The sequence below is a fragment of the Dermacentor albipictus genome, chromosome 4 (genome assembly GCF_038994185.2).
Source record: "Dermacentor albipictus isolate Rhodes 1998 colony chromosome 4, USDA_Dalb.pri_finalv2, whole genome shotgun sequence".
Taxonomy (NCBI): Eukaryota; Metazoa; Arthropoda; class Arachnida; order Ixodida; family Ixodidae; genus Dermacentor; species Dermacentor albipictus.
The window spans coordinates 121,141,971-121,163,178 of record NC_091824.1 but is presented as its reverse complement, the minus strand read 5'-3'; the positions used below and the strand labels follow the sequence as shown (position 1 = coordinate 121,163,178).

Below are 21,208 nucleotides of genomic sequence, written 5' to 3'. Positions count from 1 at the left end.
ACACCAACATGTGTGTCTTACTTCGTGCTGGAATGCAGCTGAAGATGTGATCCACAGGCATTGCCGACTCTGCAAATGACACCTGAGCCAGAGAAAGAGAATATACACACTTAACCACATATTGTACATTGCACAGCAGCTAAGAAGAAAACTTAAGAATACATATTGTCACGCGCTAAGGCAAGAATAAGCAGCAGGATCAGCAGCCAGACACGAAAATGTCAGACACAAGGAGGACGGTTCACCAGCTGGCGCAAGATCCTTGACTTCGTCGTCTTCGATCACCGTTTTTGCTGAACACCAGGTGGCATTATTCCCCCTCCCAACGGAGCATCGAATCGATGCTCAAACACAAAACGTACATGGAAACGACACAAATTAGGTAAGACAAAAAAAGTGCGGGGGAACGCGCTAGCACACATGCGGAAATGCACACGGAAAAATGTGTTCTGTGGTCGGGAACAAAAAAAAACGCTTCACAGTTCTTTGGAGGAAGACGCGACGACAGCGAAAAAAAAAAGGTTGTTTCACTAGTACACTTCACCATGTAAAATACGGCTTGAGGCGGACCACATGTACAGTCTCTGCGCGTGGTAAACAGCGCTTGGACGATGGCAGGTCTCCATCTGGGATCACTTCATAGTTCACGGCGCTTACACGCCTTAGTACTGTGTATGGTCCGAAGTACTTGCTGAGGAGTTTCTCGCTGAGGCCTCGCCGTCTAATGGGTGTCCAAACCCAAACTTGGTCACCAGGCTCATAGGTCACTTGTCTATGGTGGAGATTGTACCTTATTGCATCGGTACACTGCTGCTGTGTTATGTGCACGCGGGCCAGTTGACGCGCTTCCTCGGCGCGCTGAATGTACTCCTCGACGTCAGGAGCTAACTGGTCGAGCTGGTCGGTATCTTCATATGGCATCATGGCGTCTAGCATAGTTTGGACATCTCGACCATAAACGAGGCGGAATGGCGGGAAGCGTGTAGTTTCCTGCGCGGCAGTGTTGTACGCAGACGTTACGTACGGTAGGATTTCGTCCCACGTCTTGTGCTGCACATCCACGTACATAGCGAGCATGTCTGCCAGTGTTTTGTTTAGTCTTTCTGTCAAGCCGTTAGTCTGAGGGTGGTATGCAGTGGCCTTTCGATGACTTGTGTAGCTCAGCTTGAAGATGTCATCCAGAAGCTTCACCGTAAATGCCGTCCCTCGGTCAGTGATGATGAATGACGGTGCGCCGTGCCGAAGCACAATGTGATGCATAAAAAACTGGGCAACTTCAGATGCTGTCCCGCATGGTAGTGCCTTCGTCTCAGCGTAACGCGTCAAGTAGTCAGTTGCGACAATGATCCACTTATTGCCGGAGGAAGACAAGGGAAATGGTCCAAGAAGGTCCATTCCAACTTGATCAAACGGCGTACGCGGAGGGTCAATGGGTTGTAGAAGGCCTGCAGGCTTGCAGGGTGGTGACTTGCGGCACTGGCATTCACGGCATCCTTTCACGTAGGGTTTGACGCAAGCAGTCAGTCTAGGCCAGTAGTACAGTTGCCTTACCCTGTCCAGAGTCCTTGAGTAGCCCAAGTGGCCAGATGTCGGCTCGTCGTGGCAGGCTAATAGGATGTCGTCGCGAAGGGCTTGAGGTACTACTAGCAGATGTGGTTTGTCGCCGGCACCTGTGTTTCTTTTGTATAAGATGCCCCCTCGTAGGCAAAATGACGACAACCGTCGCGAAAGTGGGCGAGGAATGGACGCGATGCCGCCTTCTAAGTGATCGATGACGGGTCTTAACTCAGCGTCCGATCGCTGTTTAGCGAGCAGATCCGGCCCGCTGAGGGCTCCCAGAAAGGCGCTGTCGTCTTCCTCGTCAGGATTCGGAGATTTAATAGGTGCCCGTGATAACGTGTCACATGTTTCCTGCCTGACTTGTACACGATGGTGATGTTGAATTCCTGGAGTCGCAGACTCCAACGTACCAATCGTCCAGAAGGGTCTCGGAGGTTGGTCAACCAGCACAAAGCGTGATGGTCGGTCACAACTTTAAATGGCCGCCCGTAGAGATACGGCCTAAACCTTGTGGTAGCCCAAATAACCGCGAGGCACTCCTTCTCTGTGGTGGAATAATTGGACTCTGCGCGTGACAGAGTGCGGCTCGCGTAGGCTATAACTCGTTCAGTGCCGTCTTGTCGTTGCACCAGGATAGCTCCGAGACCGATATTGCTGGCGTCAGTGCGTACTTCTGTGTCGGCATCCTCATCAAAATGACCGAGCACGGGAGGAGAAGACAAGCAACGTTGTAGCTCCGCAAAGGCGGTCTGTTGTGCATCAGTCCAGAGGAATGGCGTGTCGTCACGCGTAAGGCGAAATAGCGGATCTGCAACCTTCGAAAAATTTTCAATGAAGCGTCGATAATATGCACACAAGCCCAAAAATCGTCTCACACTTTTCTTATCGGTTGGAGCGGGAAAAGCTGCTACGGCAGCAGTCTTCTCAGGATCAGGCCGAACACCTGCCATGCTTACGACGTGACCAAGGAACTTCAGTTCCTCGTAACCGAAATGGCATTTCTCTGGCTTGAGTGTAAGGTCAGCCGATCGAATGGCTTCGAGTACATTCCGAAGGCGTCGAAGGTGCTCGTCAAAAGTTTCCGAAAAGACAACGACATCATCGAGATAGACGAGGCAGCTTTTCCATTTGAGGTCAGCGAGAACGGTATCCATCATTCGCTGAAATGTGGCTGGAGCGGAACAGAGCCCGAAAGGGAGTACTCTAAATTCGTAAAGGCCGTCCGGAGTTACGAAAGCAGTTTTCTCGCGGTCACGCTCATCTACTTCAATTTGCCAGTAGCCACAGAAGAGTCATAGTGGTCAAAAACGAGCTTGACAGAATTAATTAATGAATTAACATACTTTGTTTCAATTGCGGTGCAAAAACAGTGGCATAGCAGAAAGCTGTGGACAATGCAGCTTGATGGAACCATAATAGGAGGAGGGACGTTGCTGCCGGCTGCAAGCAGAGAGGCTTAATTTTCTGAACACTGGCCAGTGCTAGCACATCTAAGCAGATGGCTGGAACTCACAGGAATGTGAATGCACTGCATCTATATCAATACAACTCCTTGCTGCTGCCACTTACAATTCTGTTCAGCTTATTTAGAAGGAAGGACAGGGCGTATTTAATGACACACAATGAGAGCGCTTAGCACGCGAAGACAAACAAGACGAGTTGTGACCAGCAGTCAGTGATCCTGCTTGTGGTGAGGTTTTGCCACACGTTGACAGCAACTGAGCTTCCGTGAGGCCACACTGCTCAGCATGATTGTCAAATGAGCAGAGAAATGCATGCTCAATCTTGTGCCGGTTTCATTAAGGATTGGCTATTAGCATAAGCACTGATGGCGCACACCAACAGAAACTTGCACTTTTACTGCGTTAATAAAAAAAAACACAGAAAAAAAAGAAAAATAAAACACATAGACTGACTGATACTGTGGCAGAACACTAGTTATTATGCAGAAAAAGTGGCTGTCCTCAATGTTTGCACGACAGAATGCATGCTGCAAAACAAAAATGTGTTCAATGTGTATATATATATTACTTTACACTAGGCCATCATCATGAGCACTTGTCAACATTACAAGCAAAAGAAAAGAAACCTGAAGGCCAGAAATCTGTTAGCTATGAAGACAAAATTTCAGTAAAATTATTGTACAATAGGTGCAATAGGGAGATATCCTCTCTTTAATTACTGTGAGTGGTACACTTGACTAATATGTTTGCTCAACCTAAGCATGCAGCTCTGGCTAAAAGCAATCAATGTGTTTCTTTGCTAAAAGTAGGCTTGACTTCTCACTATAGTCTCCAATTTAATGGGCATTGTATGCCATAACATATTAAATTCTGTACAGAATTTATTGCATTCTTTAAGGCAATATGCACTGCATGAGAGAACCTTGGTTAGCTGCACTGAACATCGGCACAAGTCATCCTACTCCCACAAAAATTCATTTTTCGTTCATTGATAGTTGCCTTTCCTCTAGCAGCAAGTCACAGCACAGATACTTTGACAACTCCCCATGCCATTATCAGAAATTTTGTGAACAGTGTATATGTTGATAGATTCTGCCTGGACCAAGATGCCAGTGCTTGAAAAAAAGGTGGGAAACATCTACTTCAATCTCAAAGATGATGACAAGTGCACTAACTAGGCCCTCTTATTAGCATGCCTAATATATGCTACCCTTGTTCCAAGGGCAAATCTACTGTAACCTCAACGAGATGGCTGTAAACTTCATCTGTTGCAATGCAGACAAAGCTGAAGACATACGCCGTGACCAGCAGTGTTAAGCTAAGAAAGAGCAACAGCATTTTTCTTTATCTGGTGAAGTGCTGCTCATATGTCGTCGTTTACCAAATATTGTAGCTGCCACTTCCTTGTCTAAGTTTGGAGTAATAGCCACTTGTTAGCAAGTAGCCTACCAAAACTATGATGAGTCTGTAAGGTCACACAAACTGTTTTTCTATATAATGTAGCAGCAGCACTGATCCATTTCCAAGTACCATTACTTCATCTTCAGTTCGTTTTTGCCTTGTCAATCACACCCACCATTGATTCTAAATAACCCTTTGTTTTGCTGTGCAACACCATGTTGCCAAACTTGACACTCAGTGCAGTGAAGAGCACTCAATCACAGTGATACTTAATTTGCCTATTTATACATATTTGAGGTGCAACTGCACACTCACCAAGACTTGGCCCTCAGAACTTGGTTTCAATGACACATTGGCTTCATTGACATACACATGGACGTTGGGTGCTGCATCCAGCTTTTCTGCGAGCGTGTCACACAGCTGCTGCAGGCCACGACGTAGGCTCCACACGGACCATCCGATAGAGCGGGCAGCCAAGCTGTCAGCACCACCTTCCTCCATTTTCAGCATGTTGACAGTATGCTGGGCCTCATTGGTCTGCAGAAGGCAACGAAAGTTCTCCAGCATGAGATGCAGGCGAGAACCATCTAGCAGTTGCTTCGCGTTAATTCACAGAGACATGTTTTTGTGACTTGTCACCGTGGTAACCATGAAGCCAAGTGGAGCAGTAGTCTCCCTTTATAACACTGACAGTGAGTGTCTCCTTTGGTGGCCCTTTATAATGATTTCTTTGCAAGCTCTCCCAGCCTTTTTTTGACCACAGAGCTCTGCGGCTGCTGCTGCTGTCTTACCAAATAGCTCTAACAAAGAAAATAAAACAATTACATATCCAATTTATTTATTTATTTCATAATCAGGGTGTCTACCAAGATGACATTTCCAAATTCCCTGAGTTTTCCAGGTTTTCCCTCAGTGCTTTTGCAAATTTCCCTGAGTGATGCAGAACTATGTCTTATGTCAAGACGGGCTGAAACCATATTGCCTGATGCTGTCACTGTCCAGTAAGCACATGAAATATAAAAAAGCGACTTAATCCAATTTGAATACTAAGGAGTAGCGTTTATGTGATTCAAGAGAATAGAATGCAGGGGTTAGTAAAATGCACAGCAAATAAAGTGTCTTCGAAAAAAATGCAAATGGTGTCGCACATTCTCAAATACGAATTAAAAGGAGATGCATACAGAAGCAAATATTTTCGAATATGAGCTATTTCTATCAACTGATACAAGCTCAGTGGTATGAGGCCCGAATTCTGTCACAATTGAGATTCTCTCTCAACAGCTCGTATGTCAACCTCAACTGTCCTGGCATATTCTAAGCCCGTGCACGACGCCTGCGTGTTGTGTTTCACTGCTTTAAAGAGTTTATTTTGGTTCTGACGAGGGACACCTGTCTCTCGGCATCAGCCAAAATGTTGTTTTTTGAGCTCAAGCTCCTTCAAAACGGCGGCAGCAAGCTTCCTTTCCCGTTTATTCCTCAATGCATAGATCATTTCTGTTCTTGTCCTCCTTCTGCCACTCGTTCGCCCCAAGGACCATTTGAAGCATCTTGGTCAGTTGCAGAGTCCACGACCGATTTTTGAACTTCCTAGGGGCCGCGAAAACGTCCAAAAAATCGGCCAGATGGAAAAAAATAAATGCGTGTCATTTACTGCCCTTAGGGGCTCAAACCGCCACAGGCATGTTCGACAACGCTCTGAACGCCTGTCGGTACACATATTAGGCATATCGGTGATCGTACTGTCACAGGAAATACCGGGTGCACGTGTGTATAATTAAGGAATACATACTGTGTTCCGTGGCAATAGCCCCTTCTCATGCTTGTTATGCTTCATTGCAATACTTTTGCGTATGCTCCACCCAGTAACATTTCTGTACAGAGGCGAAGCTGACTTTCGGGAACCGGCATTATGCAACGCACCGTGTTTTCTAAATTTCTAAACCAATCGCGAGGACCACAGAGGCGGAGTCCGTGCCACTGCTGACAGCAGCTAATTCTTTCAATAAAAAACTCGGCACCCAACGGCAAGAAGCTTCATAGCGAACGTCGAAGCAGCTAGGCCTAGCGTTGCCGCAGTGGTGGCAACGGCTGCCAGCGGATTTGCGTGCTAGAGTGCCGGTTCGAGGTGGCGAAGTAATCAGAATGGAAGTGGTGGTGCCTTTGATCATTGCCGTTTTGGACGTGCGGTCACGACAAAACGTCCGAAAAATCGGACGACACTGAGTTCTCGCGTCCGAAATTTCACGCATTCCGATACGTTGACTCTATGGGGTACGTGGCAGTGCCGCGAAGGCGTCAAAGTTATCGGGAATACGGAAAGTCGGTCGTTGACCGTACACTGGCAACTCCTCCAACCGACGACAAGGCGTCAAAGACGATTTACTACGATTCCTGTTTGTTGCTCGAGCCAGCATTACCGCGACTTTCGACCCTTTCAATAAAATCGCCGCTAATTTTCCCTAATAGAAGCCCAACTTCCTTGAGTTTTCCCTGACTTTTTCCAGACTACTCAAAATCCCTGAGAATTCCCCATTTTCCCGGTTTTCCCGGTTGGTAGACACCCTGATAATACCCCTAAAGGTCCCCAAAGGGGTAACATAGGGGGTATACAATGGGGTGGTTGAACCCATGTCTCCCAGCACAACAGTCCGATACTCCAGACAGTGGGCCACAATCTCATTTTATCTCTTGCCAATGCCATGTAAGTACATAACTCCTTGAGACAATTGGTGGCTGCCCCACATCCACATTTTACATGTGTGCACGTGCTCGTTTACATTAGGCCACAGACACAGGAATGAAGTGGACAAATAGTATGAATAATAGTCAACCTTACCATAGTATATCATGTCATGTTGAAAGAAACACATGCATCTTTCCTAAACATTCTTCCCTTGACAAACACCAAGCATTGCACTTGTCCACACGACATCAGTGCGTGAACATCTCACAGTGTGCATTCGCATAAACTGCTGTTTGCATTCCGGCATAGACTGTGAATAGTGTGTAGTGCATGAGCATAAAAGAGTGCATGATATTAAAGCATGAAATTACATGCACAGAATGACAATAAAGGCAATCTAATGGTTGTATTTAGTTTTGAAACATTCCATTAACTGCTTCATTAAAGCTCTGCTTCACACATGTTCCAACATGTGTGTTGGACCAGCATAGTTATTTTCAAGGTGTTAAACAAACAGAGGGCTCTAGCTTGCCTGTAAACATATCAATCTGTACTGCCTGCTAGTGTCGTCACTACATATATCTCTTCCCCTTCTTCCACTGTTTTTATGCAGTTTCACGGATTTACAGACTTTGCTGACCTTTTTCCGCATGCCTTGTATGTTTTTCTTTAGAACTTCCCTTTTGTTATCATGTTGCGCATGGGGGAGAGAGATATGTAGCAATGCCACTAGTGGATGCTCACGATGGATGAAAAAGAAGACAACTGACTAGGTGTGAGCTAGAAAAGGCAATGTTTCAAACTAACATATCACGACAAGAACCTGCTGCTTTGCTGGCGAGCCACCGCTGTTATTCACTGCAGCTCACAATAAAAAGCAAACGCCTGCCCCTGCTGGCTGCCTAAAATTCTGTATGGAGATACCTAGTTGCAGTAAATGTGGATGGCAGTAACAATACTGGTAGCGACATCTTGTGACATATTGTCCAACAATGCACAAAATAATTTTGCATTGTGCAGGTGTTTTTACTGAAGAAATATAAAGCAACAGGGACGCATGTTGTTGATTGTGCCACTGCTGACACTTTAGATCGGCTGATAAATAGGATATGGTTGGTCACTGCAATATTAATTCTGTGTCCTCTATGGTTAAACTCTTTGTCACATGCTGGCACCATGAACCCAGCTACTTACGTTTACGCCCCCTACAACCCGGCATTCTGTAAATGGTAGTTATGTGTACGCACAAGCCACAACTCTCTAATGTATGTCCACTCGAACCCACTTATAACAATATTTAAGTGATAAGGAAATCCCATTGTTATAACTGATAACTGTTATAACAGGGTTGCACGAAAAAAGCGACGGGACAAATATTCAAACATTTTAATTAGACAGAGAGAAGTAGAGCTGAAATTACTTATACATTACTGGTTTTAACAATACTTGGTTTAACAATGAGCAGCCAAAAAGTTATCTACCACTGTGAACCTTTGTGTGTTTTCTATGGTAAGATAAACCACTACAATGTTTCTAAATAAATTACAATGTCCTCATGCTGCATTACTGAATCTGACATTTAAATCTGGCTACTGCTTGCCTAGGGTGAAAAGAAAAAGGATGTAAAATCTAAGCAAAGAAGAAAATCGCGAGCCGATTCACTACACCCACCTTTGTGCCTCGCACCCTGCATGGTATGCCTTTGTCGCCCCTCCCTTCCACCCCTTCGACATTGGCAAGAGGGTGAATGGGAAACAGAGAAGGTGCACGAGGTCGGCGATGCAATGCGACAAGACGAAGATGTGCCGCACAGGGCACGCGGCACAAGGCGAACGTGCCAAAGTGGCTCACATTTTTTAATGTGAAATCACTTAGTCAGAATGTCAAAATATTTAGCACTCTTGCTGATGACAGCTATGGGAGGCTAAACTTCTCATTACTTGTGTTAGCACCTACAGCTACAAAACGTAACGAGCTGGATTCATCACAATAGCTGCAAACCACACACATCATGTTGCCAGTGACAGCACACGAAGATGGGGGTTAGCAATGCACAGTTAGAGTTCCTTTTGCAATTCTCGGTAACATTTGCCTTCACAAAGAGACACGCTGTTCATGTCTAATTGTGTAGATTGCATTGCAGTTTCAGCCGGCTCGTCCTGGCTTCAAATAATATGCATGTCAACTGGGTTACAGTAAATTGACACGCTTCTGAAAGACTTGTAAGATATGTCTTTATTATGAAAGGGCCAACTTTTGCAACATCAGAAGTATTTACAATACTAAAATCTTTGTGTACTTATTTTTTTAACAATCACCAATGCAACTGGTGTCGCATGTCATCTTGTCTCGCCATGTTACACCATGCTGACAAAGTGCCACTAAGAGAGATGAAATGCATTGGACATAGTTGTTCAGCTATTCCTAGTTTATGATTTTAATTTAGAGCAGAGAGACCAATATGGTTATACACACAAAAAACTGAGCTATTAGTGCACATTTTAACTTGAAATTTCAATTTGAAATCGCTACCTCTTATTTGCTTCCATCAACAGCGGCCACCATTTTGGCGTGGATTGTGTAGCGTTAGGAAATGCAGGGACAGTGCTGTGTCGCCTGCTCCAAAACAGTTTGAAACAACATTGCATATCTTGCTCTACAAGCTCTAGCTCCAAACGACGCAACCAGGGTATTAACACTGAATTGTGCCCGTAAATCTTTAACACATGTGATACAAGTGGCACAAGCCCAAGAGCACCTGCAGAAACTAACTTTGGCTAACTACTGAGATACACATATGAAAATTGAAACAAAGCATGGTGACCATGGTGTATTACCAGCTTCTGCAATCCCTTCTTGTGCTTGCAGAACACAAAAGCATGGCCTTGAAGATTGCCTTCTGTTACTGTGAAAGAGCCAGTGCTAGAGGCTCAATTTTGGTTCATCACCAGTTAATGTGATCTGACAAAAACTCAAATAGACATCTCTTACCACACTAAATGCACTCAAACTATGCCAGCTTGCTGCTGGATGAGTGCAGTTTAACATACAATGCATAATTCAAGCTACAAGGTTTGGTGTCGTGGCCCCTTTAACTTCCCAGTGACAATGAGAACTCTCACCTGCTTTATCTGAGCCTTGACCAAAGAGCCATGCATTATGGCACCCTCAAACACATTAGGCAGCAGCGATCTGAAGCTGATCTCCTTCGAGCAGCCAGCACAGAGGCTGCGTGTCACGGGATCCATAATGTAGTCGGCAACCTGTACAATGTGGCTGCATCAATGATGCGAACAGTTCCTACAGATATCATCCTAAACAAAAAATTCAAGTAATGTGGTCAGGGAAATACAAGGAGCACAGTAAACAAGAGGATCAACAGGTCCCATTTAGATGCCTCAATAAATAAGCATCATTAGATGCGTGTAACAAATGTAAACATCTGCGACTGTATTTTTGGCTAAAGCCTGATCATGCACTCACATTGCATCTGAGTATGTTACTATAAGTGCTGCAAATGAAGACTGCCTGGCTGACAAAGCAAGCTCATCTGACAAATGTTCTAAGGTCTGTTCACTTTAAGAACAGACAGATATTATATGAATAAGCAGATGGTGATGAAGGAAAAAAAAGGGTTCTTCAGAAACAGAATGTATCTTAGCCTAGAGATTACTTTTGTTACACTAGTTCCTCCTTCCTTTAATAACTTTAACATTGCAGGTGGTGCAGCTTATTCAGGGAAAGCTTGAATATGCAATGAATAAAATGAACTATAAATTTAATAAAGGAGAAATCTTGCAGTGGCTTTCACATTGACCACATTTTCCTTTACTACTGTTAACCAATAAACATAGAAAACAGAAAAAATAGTGTTAATAATAAATACTCTAAGACTCAAAGGCATCCCACTTTAAATAGACAAGGCTTTCTTTATTGATGCTTTTCTGTATTATATACATAGGGTTCTTGGTATCAGTCTTCTTTTTTTTTTATTCAGGAGGTAAAAATAAGACTTTACTTTTAGAGTGAAAAACCGGGGGATATTGCTGTGTGGCAGCCCAATGTTCAACATTTTCTTGGTAACTTTCACAATTGAAAAACACAGGCAATCATCTTTTACATGCTAATGTTATGTTTAAAGAAGTGAAATAACTCAAAGGAACATGTAGTGAAGAAAAGAGCTGTCACAAATCGTGTGATGAACTCATGTATACAAATCCTTGTTGGCAGGTGTTACTCAGTCTTTTAAAAGAAACCACATGAACTGAAACAACAACAGAGAAGTGTTTGGCAAACCCTTCTTTACTTTGTACTTTTCACTCCTTTTAACAAAGGAAAAAATTTACAAATAGTAGTGCACGCACACATGCTTTGTAAGAGGTGTGATGCTTTTCCTTATCTTTCAAGCCCTTGTTGACATACCCTAACATATGCATGTAAGCACAGCTGCATCTATCCTAGATCTGTCAGGCCTTTCGTCCTTGTCTGTTCACTTCCTATTTTACTGGTTTTACATCCTCTTGCAACAAAATTAACAGAATACCAACTAGTCAAACCAGCCAACCTTCTTTGAATGTAACATACTTGGACAAACATCCTCTCATAGTTACAGCTACCATTTGCAATGCAGAGCAATGTCAGTGCTGCGTTTGCTTCCTGGCGCACTGCTGCCATTTACATGTATGCAACATGTGGGACGTGTGATGTGATGTGCCAATGGCACATCACATATTCATGTAAACATGTCTACTAAAAAAAGGAACAAGCTTTGATTTATTGAAGGACAGCAGTCACTGAAGGTATTATACCATATGCCATTTTTCTCCTGTGTGTTAAGCAGAAAAGAGACATTTACCATATTAATATGTAAATAATATGAGATATCTTGACCACTTGCTCACTAAGGTGGGAAGCGTCTATGTATTAGTTTTGTAATGCCTGCATTTATTATTATCCTTTACAAAAGGGCAAACACCAGACAGAAATTGGGTTTAACTCAATTTTCGTAAACATTGTTCAGGATGCAAAAATCGGGAATGATCGATTTTTACCCAAAAACAAAGAACATATACAGGAAATGTCGGCACACAATGAGCGACTATAAATATACAAACTATGAACTCAAGACTTCAAAAAAACAAAATTATTGCTTAAAGGGACACTAAAGTGAAAAACGATTTCTTCTGCATCAGTAAATTACCGTTCTACAACACCAAAAACACCACTCTTACAATGATAAAACTTTGGTAAGCCAGAAAAGGCGCCACAACGAAATACGGGTGGCGATGCCTACTTATGTTCCCGCACCTTGGGGCTGTGAGGTCTTGGATATTGATGGCATCTTCTAGGGCCTACCAATTATATATAGCGGTACAGACTGACTTCATTGTGTTCTAAAGGAACTAAATATTAAACATGGCAAGTTTTGGGAACCTTCACTCAGCCAACGTGGCCGAAATTCGAAAACATACTTTGGAATCCCTGACGTCACGCTGACGTACCGGCGCTGGGGTTTCGGTGCGAAATTCAAATACTGATGCTTGGACCTTCATTTTCTCATCTAATAATCAAACTATTTTTTTTTAAATAACTGCCAGCAGGGTTCTCCAAGCAATGCTTCATTAGTCTAAATTGATTTATTATTTCGCTTTAGTGTCGCTTTAAGCCTAACATACATAGATAGCAGTACATTATTCCAATGTTGCATCACCAGTGAACAATTTCCAAAGCTAGAGGTGTTATTGTGTGATTTTGTACACTTATTTAAAAAGGCCACAAGCAGTGCTCACCAGTGTAGCTGCTGGTGTGGTCTACATAACTGCGTAGCTGCCCTCCTAGTTTTGTCTTATTTTTGCACTTCACATCTATTAACTAAACATGAAGAACTAGCCAAGCAATTGAGAAAGGAAACAGAATGGTGCGGTTTTTGCTAATCACGACCATGAAAAGCCAAAAGGCAATGAAGTCAAGGAAAGCACAAGGGTAATTAGTTGTGGTTTAAAATTAACGTGAAGGTTGAGGGTTAAGTCACCACTGGTGACAAGTTATCTTTTCATCCACTTTAATTCCTCTTTTTTTCATTATTTCCTACATTTCAATTCCTACCACAGCTAATTACCCTTATGCTTTCGTTGGCTTCAGTGCCTGTTGACTTTATACAGCAGAGCAATTTGCTTTATTAAAATGAAGCCCTCAGTGAAAGCAACTTATGTACATGAAGATTGCCCTGTTAACCCCGTTTGTGCTAAATTTATTTCGTGTGTTGCTTCAGTGGACATTTCATACTGCATAGAAGCTGGCTCTTTGTCGCCGCTACCTCCCGATTCAGAATTTGAACAGTTCTCAAATCTCTTCGTCTGTCAAAGCGTGGATAGACCTGCCTCAGTTGCTCACCATGGCACCCTGCCAGGATAGGCAGAGCATCTGAAATGTGCTCAGCCTACTGTCAGAAATTTAACTCACAAATTTGCACATTTAGTAGATGACTTCTCCATATATGGCACAATGGATATGCAATGCTTTTTTTGCACAAGTTGCATCACAAGAGGCTGGGAGTGCATTGAAAATGCGACTATACTCAGGCGTAGCAGTTAGGTAAGTGTCAGTCCCCAAGTTACCTTGGAAGTGGCAGTGTAAGGTTTAATCATCTAAACTGTGTGATACTAGAGTGAGATGAAGAGGAACCGAGGGGCTCGATTTTCATAATCATAACCACACAACGTGTCTGTCTGTTGTCTGTTGGCTTTATGTGGTTGCTATACTAGTATGTGAGGTGTGCCCTTTGCAGCTGACCAGGTCACAAAAGGTGATAGAGCATGTGTGCTTACTTCTTTGTTGAAGCGCTTCTGCATGAAATCATGAACACTCTGGTCACTGCCTATACTAGGGCGGCCGGCAAAGAATAGGTCCTTCAGAAGAGGCAGCAGCAGGGGCGTGCGGAACATCTGACCAGGCCACAGCATCTCCTTGAAGGTGCTAGGCAGTGGGGTCAGGCGGCCCTTGTTCAGCACCAATCGCTCTTGCCCTGCAAGAATGGGGAGGGGTGATGCCGTGCCTTAGAGTCAACAGCCACCACTCAGCTCAATTGCACATTCCAAATTGAGAGCACGGTTCGTCGACCATTTTAGTCCTTCGAGTGTCAAGAATTTCGGGGGTTTCCACCTGCTGTGTGATGGAGGTTCTTTCAAAATGAAACAAATTCATTTTCTGTCCAAGTAACACAATAGCAGGCTTTAAATTCAAGTGATATTTATTGATGATATGTTGCTGAACATTTAACGAAGTTTTTTAGTTTGGAAATTCAAAGAACAAATTGGAACATGCTAATTATATTAATTATGAGAATTGCTGTTCTATGTAACATGTCATTGGTTTCACTGTCACTTGAAGACATGTTGGCATCAACACTGAGGTCCTCTGAAGCAGAGTTCATAAGAAGTTCATTGTTAAATAAACACATGGCTTTTTGTGCCCACTTGTCATGTTGGAAAACAAGACACATGAGCAAGCAACACTGACAGATAAGCTTTGTTGTGCCATCCAATGTATAAAATAAAAACATGCCATACAATTTTAGTTTAACCAACTTTTGTGTAGATGTCACAGCCAGTCTATCGGTGTGCTGGGTATGTTCATTGCCTCGGGGAAAAGGCAAGGAGTGTGCGGAAAGAATGACACTCCTTTACTGGGGCATGGCCAGGGGTGTGCACCAAGACAAGTATACACTCGGGCACAACACCTAAAGGCCAACTGCAACGAAATTTCACTTTGGCTAAATTGGTTACAAATTAGTAGTATATACCACTAAACCAATCTTGACAAAGCTGCAGAGCTGGTAATCGAATGTTTTTTCTTAGCAAACTTTAATCAGCCCCTAAGCAGACGATGTGTGCACCTGGTGGTGTCGCTATGATGCAAGTCCCAGCATGCTGCGACCGAGATTTTTCAGTGCACTACGTAGCCACACCTGGAGATCCACACAGACCAATCAGAGCCCACAGCAATCTGAGCATCTCACATGGAGAGGGGGCTCATCGTGGCACCCTGCAGTAGTCGCAGTATCTAAGCTACACAGCAGTGTGGCCTTTGAGATCGTAAAGGTCATACCGAGAAGCTGCGAATGAGGTCATGCATCACTTCAAGCAAGCGTTAGTGGTGGCGTCTTCTTTCTTCTTTTTTCAATTTCAGTATTGAAAACAGCTGTGTTTGTTCTTTCTTAACAGCGCAAAGCACAAGGACAAGACGAGTGCACATACACAGCGCTGACTGCCGTGGTGCTTCCTTCGTCTTGTCCGTGTCCTCTGCGCTGTTAAAAAAGAATGTTACACCAACTTGCCCAAGCTCCTGCAGCTGTATTTGAGAGCTTTTCATGATACTCCCACTCGTATTTCAAAAGGCAAATTTTACACGCAGGCTCCTCTATACCTACATGATCTTAAACTAGGCTTTTTACATGGCCCAATATATCATTGAAGTTGGCCTCAAAAGGGCTAACGAAACACTGATGTCATTTTCAGCTTGTCCTCTTTCTTTTATTTTTTGCATTAAATGGAGGTCCAAAACTTTTAAACCCTAGAAAAAATGCCTGCAGGCATCAAAGTATCCTAAATAATCTAATTTATTACTTGTTTTTACAAGCTAGTTTCAGTACTTGGGAGGTAGGATGCATCATGACTTCATGATACACTGGGTCACTCCATTTTTGCAATCACTGCAGCTGCTACATGCAAGCAAAGCCAGAAGATACATGCACAGCACATGTGTTTATTTTTCTCACGACCATAGTTATCATGCCTATAGCTCTGCTGCTACTCAGCGTCGGCAAACTTTGCTGTGTCACAAAATCGTGATAATCTCGATGGCACCAGATCTAGCATTTTGAGACCAAGCTTTTAGTTGCAAATTACAATATTTCATATTTACCAATTTTCATACTTTTTAAGTGACCTTCTTTCACATGCAAGAAACATGCGGTTGAATTTCCAGAACTTTGAAAATATATGTTAGTGCCTCTTTAAAAAGTGTTAGCAATGGGAAAGCTTTCTTGATCTGAATATTTAAGAATGATAGAATTTGGAGTACATACACACGCTTTTTCTACGGCAAGGTGATGCAATAAATGTATACTTGTAGTGTCTGACTTCTGAGCAACAAAGCAACCTGACAGCATGTCTTCAGGTAAATTTATGGCTCATTTTGTTCAAATGAAGTGCACCCATAAGAAACTAGTCTGGTTTTATCTGTCTCTGCTTTTTTTTAAGTAATTAGAAAAGATAAGTTTTTTTAAGCACAAATGGAAGCTTACAGAATAGCTAGCATGTCCACAGTCAAAAACTATTCCCAATTCTGGACACTACCCATGACAAGAAGCAGAGAGAAGCTATTTTCTGCAGTGTTGACAAAGATAAATGCAAATATTCGGAAAATGGAGCAGATAAAGGAAGATGATGCATTCATAAACTCGAACAAAGAACAAAAGGCACAACATAACTATATTACAGAACTGGTCAATGCGCAGAATGGACAAGAGTAACACAATAGATTGCTGAATGAAGCACTGACTGCAGAAGCCATAAAAATGGAAGATCAAAACAGCGCTGAAAAGGACTAAGAAGTTGCAGTTTCACCGGAAAGGCAAAGCATCAATTGCGATAGCAAATTAGTAGACAGATATACAAAGTAAGGCTGTCAGTTTTCTTAGCCGTATAAATTTGCAAACATTTGCTTCTAACTAAATTAACAAGCATGGTGTCACGCATCCAGAAACAAACATGAACACGTCTCACTCCATGACCACACACATGCTATCAAAACGCTGGAGTGAGGAAGCACAGCAGCAGCAACGAGCAAATTGACCTCTGTGCTGCCTTTCACTGCAATGCAAACTCATCAGTGAGTACATAGCGCACATAAAGCTATCGGCTCGCAGCGCACCCTGTCCCCTTCGTGGATGGCTTTCCAGAAAGGGCCCGTGCTGCCGCATCATATGCAGCCGCCACCAAAGTAGAACGCCTCCCTATCCTGTCCCCTTGTGCCTTGTGTGTGATTGAAGATGGCACGCTACCTCCCCGCTTTCCTCCCTTGCGCGTGAGAGATTGACCCACTATCATTGGCTCACACTTGCACGCTTTCACTCACACATACAGCATGTGGCTCGCATCAACAATGTTATCGCACTTGAACTTTATACGAAATATCACGGCGACACCGATGGTGGAAATGCACCTGGAGTGTCCACATAATTGCTACTGCAATAAAATGGACGAGCACCAGGATCAGATGAAATCTCAGTGGAGGCCTGGATGAAGCTGACAGAAAAGCAGACCGGACATATTGTGGGACCATGCAAGGAAGATTTACAAGCAAAAACAGATCCAAAGTAAGTGAATATAAGGGATATTTATATCAATCCACAAGGATAAGGGCAACAATTATGGCATCTTTGGCTGGTCATTTCAGAGTGCTCTAGCACGCTCTTACAAGCAGCGTTGCCTTCGATTGGTTGAAAGAAAGCATGCACTTTGCCTTTGGCTGGTTCTTCTCAATCGTTATCCTCTCGTGTTGAGCACTGTCAGGCACTCTGAGCCCTGCCGTTGGAGCAGTTGTCAAAACTGAGAGCATTTAACGCAGTATCACCAGTGTTGGTGACGGTCCACCGTAACCACTGCTTGCTTGTGTGTCAATAGATGCTCGTCCCATTGACACATCCGCCATTTCTCGTGGCAGTGCTGGGAGCTTTGGCTAAGAGAAATTGGATAGTTGCTGTAGGCCCTGGATGGCTTCCGGTTTTGTCTACTGATGTAACCCACTAAATGTAGCGAGCAAGAAAGACAATGGTGCCAATACCGGGTAGCAGGAGTGTCTTAAAACCAAAGCCTGCAGATTTTCAGCACTTTTTCACTGTCCATAATGACAATTTTACAAGTAAAAGATGCCGTGAGTTATAAAAACAAAATGTAGGTATTAGTCTTGAGGTGTAACGTCCATGCCTTTTATCTGAAAACATAATAATATACTTTCTGCAGATTGAAACAACCTAAAAACACGCTTTATGTTTCAGCATAATAGATTCATAAGGCCCAGGAGCAAAAGCTTCTTCGGGCCACACACTCGCTGTTGTTATTGCGCATGTGAAGCTGTGTTGCTACAGTAACGTGGTTTTGCCTTTGCCATTTCCTTTTCTGAGAGCAAGTCGTGCACTTAGCTTGCATTTTCCACTGCGTCATCGCAAATACCTTTAGAAACGTAGTAGCTGCAAAGGTCTTCCTAACAACCCTAGACAAGTGCTTCTCAAGCTGTACTACGCAGACACCTAGTGGTCCTTGGGAGAGTTAACAGTAAAGAGTACAATCTCTTCTCCAGAAATGCACTATCAGCAAGCTGAAAAAAAAAAAAGCTTTCAGTGAGAAAACGGCCACATGGAATGGCAAATGGTGCAGCAATATGGAAGAAACAAATCAAAAACAGTGCTCCCACATATTTAGGTGCATTTTCACAGAGATACGCTCCATGCTACTTCAAGGCCCTGCCTGAAAATTGAATTTCCTCACAGGTGCACTCCAAATCACGACAAACCAAAATGACATGTTTAACATTTTGTCAAAGAGCAGTGCCGAAAGTAGCACGCAGGACAACAATGTTTCTGGGGCTTTCCTTTGTGCCAGCGATAATACAGGGCTAATTCTATAAAGACCTGAACTAAGTTGTACACAGTTATCTGCCTGTTGAATTTTTTCCTTTTCTTAATGGATCCAACTGGCAGTTTGAGTTAAACGCAGCGGCCAATTATAAATACGAAGATATGGTATTGTAATGAATTAGGAAGCATTTTAGAAAGATTATGTGATAAAGTTTCCTGGAATACAGGTTTGAATAACAAATGGATTTGAAAACTGCAAATTATATCATCTTGAAGTAAATTGACAGCTTAATAAAGTCTAAAATGATATGTTGCATACATGCTTCCGTGCACTCTTGCCTGTCATAGCACTGTATATACAAATTTATGAACAAATAAGATAAAGACCAACTAACCTGCTGATGAGGAGATAGGCACTGCCAGCACATGCTCAGACAATCCCAGGTCCTGAGCCTGAAAGCATTTTGTTAATAAGTACGGATGCAAGATAGGGTTTCTTCGCAAAGGTTTACTTGTAAATGTAGGACCCCACAACTCTTTAGATCAAACAGGTGTAGTGTTAAGATTCGGAATATATTTAAAACAACCATGACAATGACAAATAGGATATTGTCGGACAGTAAAATGGTTGTTTAGAAAGAAAATGAACATTTTTGAAGTTGAAACAAACGACAGAAGCAACCACCAGTAGCCATGAAGCGTCTCTCATTGCTTGTTAACTACAGATGACACATGGCATCGAAACAAAGCGACACTACAGGCAGCACATAACGCTTGCGTACCTACCAACTGTAAGGCGTTTCGTCCCGAGTTACCCCCAGCACGCAATGAACTAGGCCCATGTTCATATACTGTCCCATCAGGTAGTGCAGTGGATCGAATCCAACCACCCAGGTGCCCAGTCCTTTCTATGAGCAAGATCTGCAAATGTCCCACTTTGTCATTGCATCATCAAGTGCATCAAGGTGCAAGTTATACAAGCAAGCAGTAAAAAAAAAAAAAGAATGACAATACTAGAATGTGAATGTTGAATGAATTAGAAGTTGCAATATATTGGGCCAGAAAAGCAAAAAGTGATGGTCTAAGTAAGAAAATTTGCAGTCATAATTTAACATTTACGCTTCGGCAATGTCGCAATGAATTCACTGTTTCTTTTATTGTTATGGACATCACACGTGTCAGGGCAGTATTTCTTAAACGTTTAGCCATTGCAGACCCCTAGATTCACTCGAAAGTTGTTCAGGGACCTTTCAGTGTTTCATTACTTAACTGTTCCACAAAGTAATGCAGAGAAAGAAGTCATTCTAAGGCAAAAACTAGCAGCATCCCAATGCATTCCATGGTGTCAGGATTAGTCTTTAGCTGATGTAGTGCTCACAATCAATATGAGGAATGTGGTGCTGCTTGCAGGTACCTGGATAAATGTGCATCAGTGCAAACTCTAGATTTTTGCAGTCCACAGTTTAGGAAATGCTATGTTCGGGCAGCTATTGCTAGAACAAAAAATGATATATGATAAAGAAATTGGATGTTAAAACTATGAAAAGTATGCTCAAAACAACTGTCTTACACCTGCACTGCAGGCAGGATATCATTCTTCTTTACACATTAACAAGCTAATTTAATTTCAAGCCAATACTGAGCTCCAGAATACCTTGCTGCCACTTATTTTGATCATGTGTGCCTTATGCAGTAGAACCGCACTAATATGTCATTCATTGATTAGTACGGCTAGTGTTAATGTTTCTGAATGCGCCGCCGGCCGCATTTCGATGGGGGCGAAATGCGAAAACACACGTGTACTTAGATTTAGGTGCACGTTAAAGAACCCTAGGTGGTCAAAATTTACGGAGTCCTCCACTACGCGACATCATGGACACTATCTCTGTTTTGTCTAAACCTAAAGCCTGCTGCTTCTCAAAGTGCCTTGAATCAAGTTCACCTGGTGCTGGTTGTATAGAATTGCCAGGATCGGTTAGTCTTAAACGGTGGATGACATCAACCTTCGCATTTTGCGAGCATCGCACGCGAAATGCGAAGGTTGCGGGTTCGGTTCCCACCTGCGGCAAGTTGTTTTTTCATCCCCTTTGATTTCCATTAATTTATCGTTTCTTTATTTCATTTATTAAGCACAAGTAATTTTCCCTGTGTTGTCCTTGGTGTCAGTGTTCGTTGGCTTCGTATGATACATCTGGTACAACAGTCGGGCCCCTCGGTTAACCCCCTTTCATCTGGTACAACAGTCATTTATCTGTTTCCCAGGTATTTGTCTGCAATCTTGAGAATGCGCTTATGAAATTCAACTGCCACTTTTTCCAGACAATAAGGAGAACTTTCATTTCATGTAGGCTAGTATAATGTAGCAATTCCTTTGATGGCATCCACTGTTTGAGACCAACCGATCCTGGCAATTCTATACAAGCACCAGGTGAACTTGATTCAAGGGACTTTGAGAAGCAGCAG

The 21,208-nt window shown here is 43.0% G+C and overlaps 2 protein-coding genes across 4 annotated transcripts in view; one reads left to right on the top strand and one right to left on the bottom strand.

The window, feature by feature from the left end:
* The window catches only part of LOC135917766 (proliferation-associated protein 2G4), a 125,754-nt gene that overhangs the window by 68,709 nt on the left and 35,837 nt on the right, over positions 1–21,208 (top strand). The window lies entirely within an intron of this gene.
* The window catches only part of Ppox (protoporphyrinogen oxidase), a 50,442-nt gene that overhangs the window by 18,366 nt on the left and 10,868 nt on the right, over positions 1–21,208 (bottom strand). For all 3 annotated transcript variants that reach the window (XM_065451357.1, XM_065451355.1, XM_065451356.1), the window contains exons 3-8: positions 19,532–19,666; positions 19,141–19,198; positions 13,935–14,131; positions 10,230–10,370; positions 4,740–4,961; positions 22–82 (exon numbers count right to left, since the gene is read on the bottom strand). In XM_065451357.1, the coding sequence (XP_065307429.1) occupies positions 22–82; positions 4,740–4,961; positions 10,230–10,370; positions 13,935–14,131; positions 19,141–19,198; positions 19,532–19,666 (814 nt within the window). The remainder of the gene's footprint in view (positions 1–21; positions 83–4,739; positions 4,962–10,229; positions 10,371–13,934; positions 14,132–19,140; positions 19,199–19,531; positions 19,667–21,208) is intronic.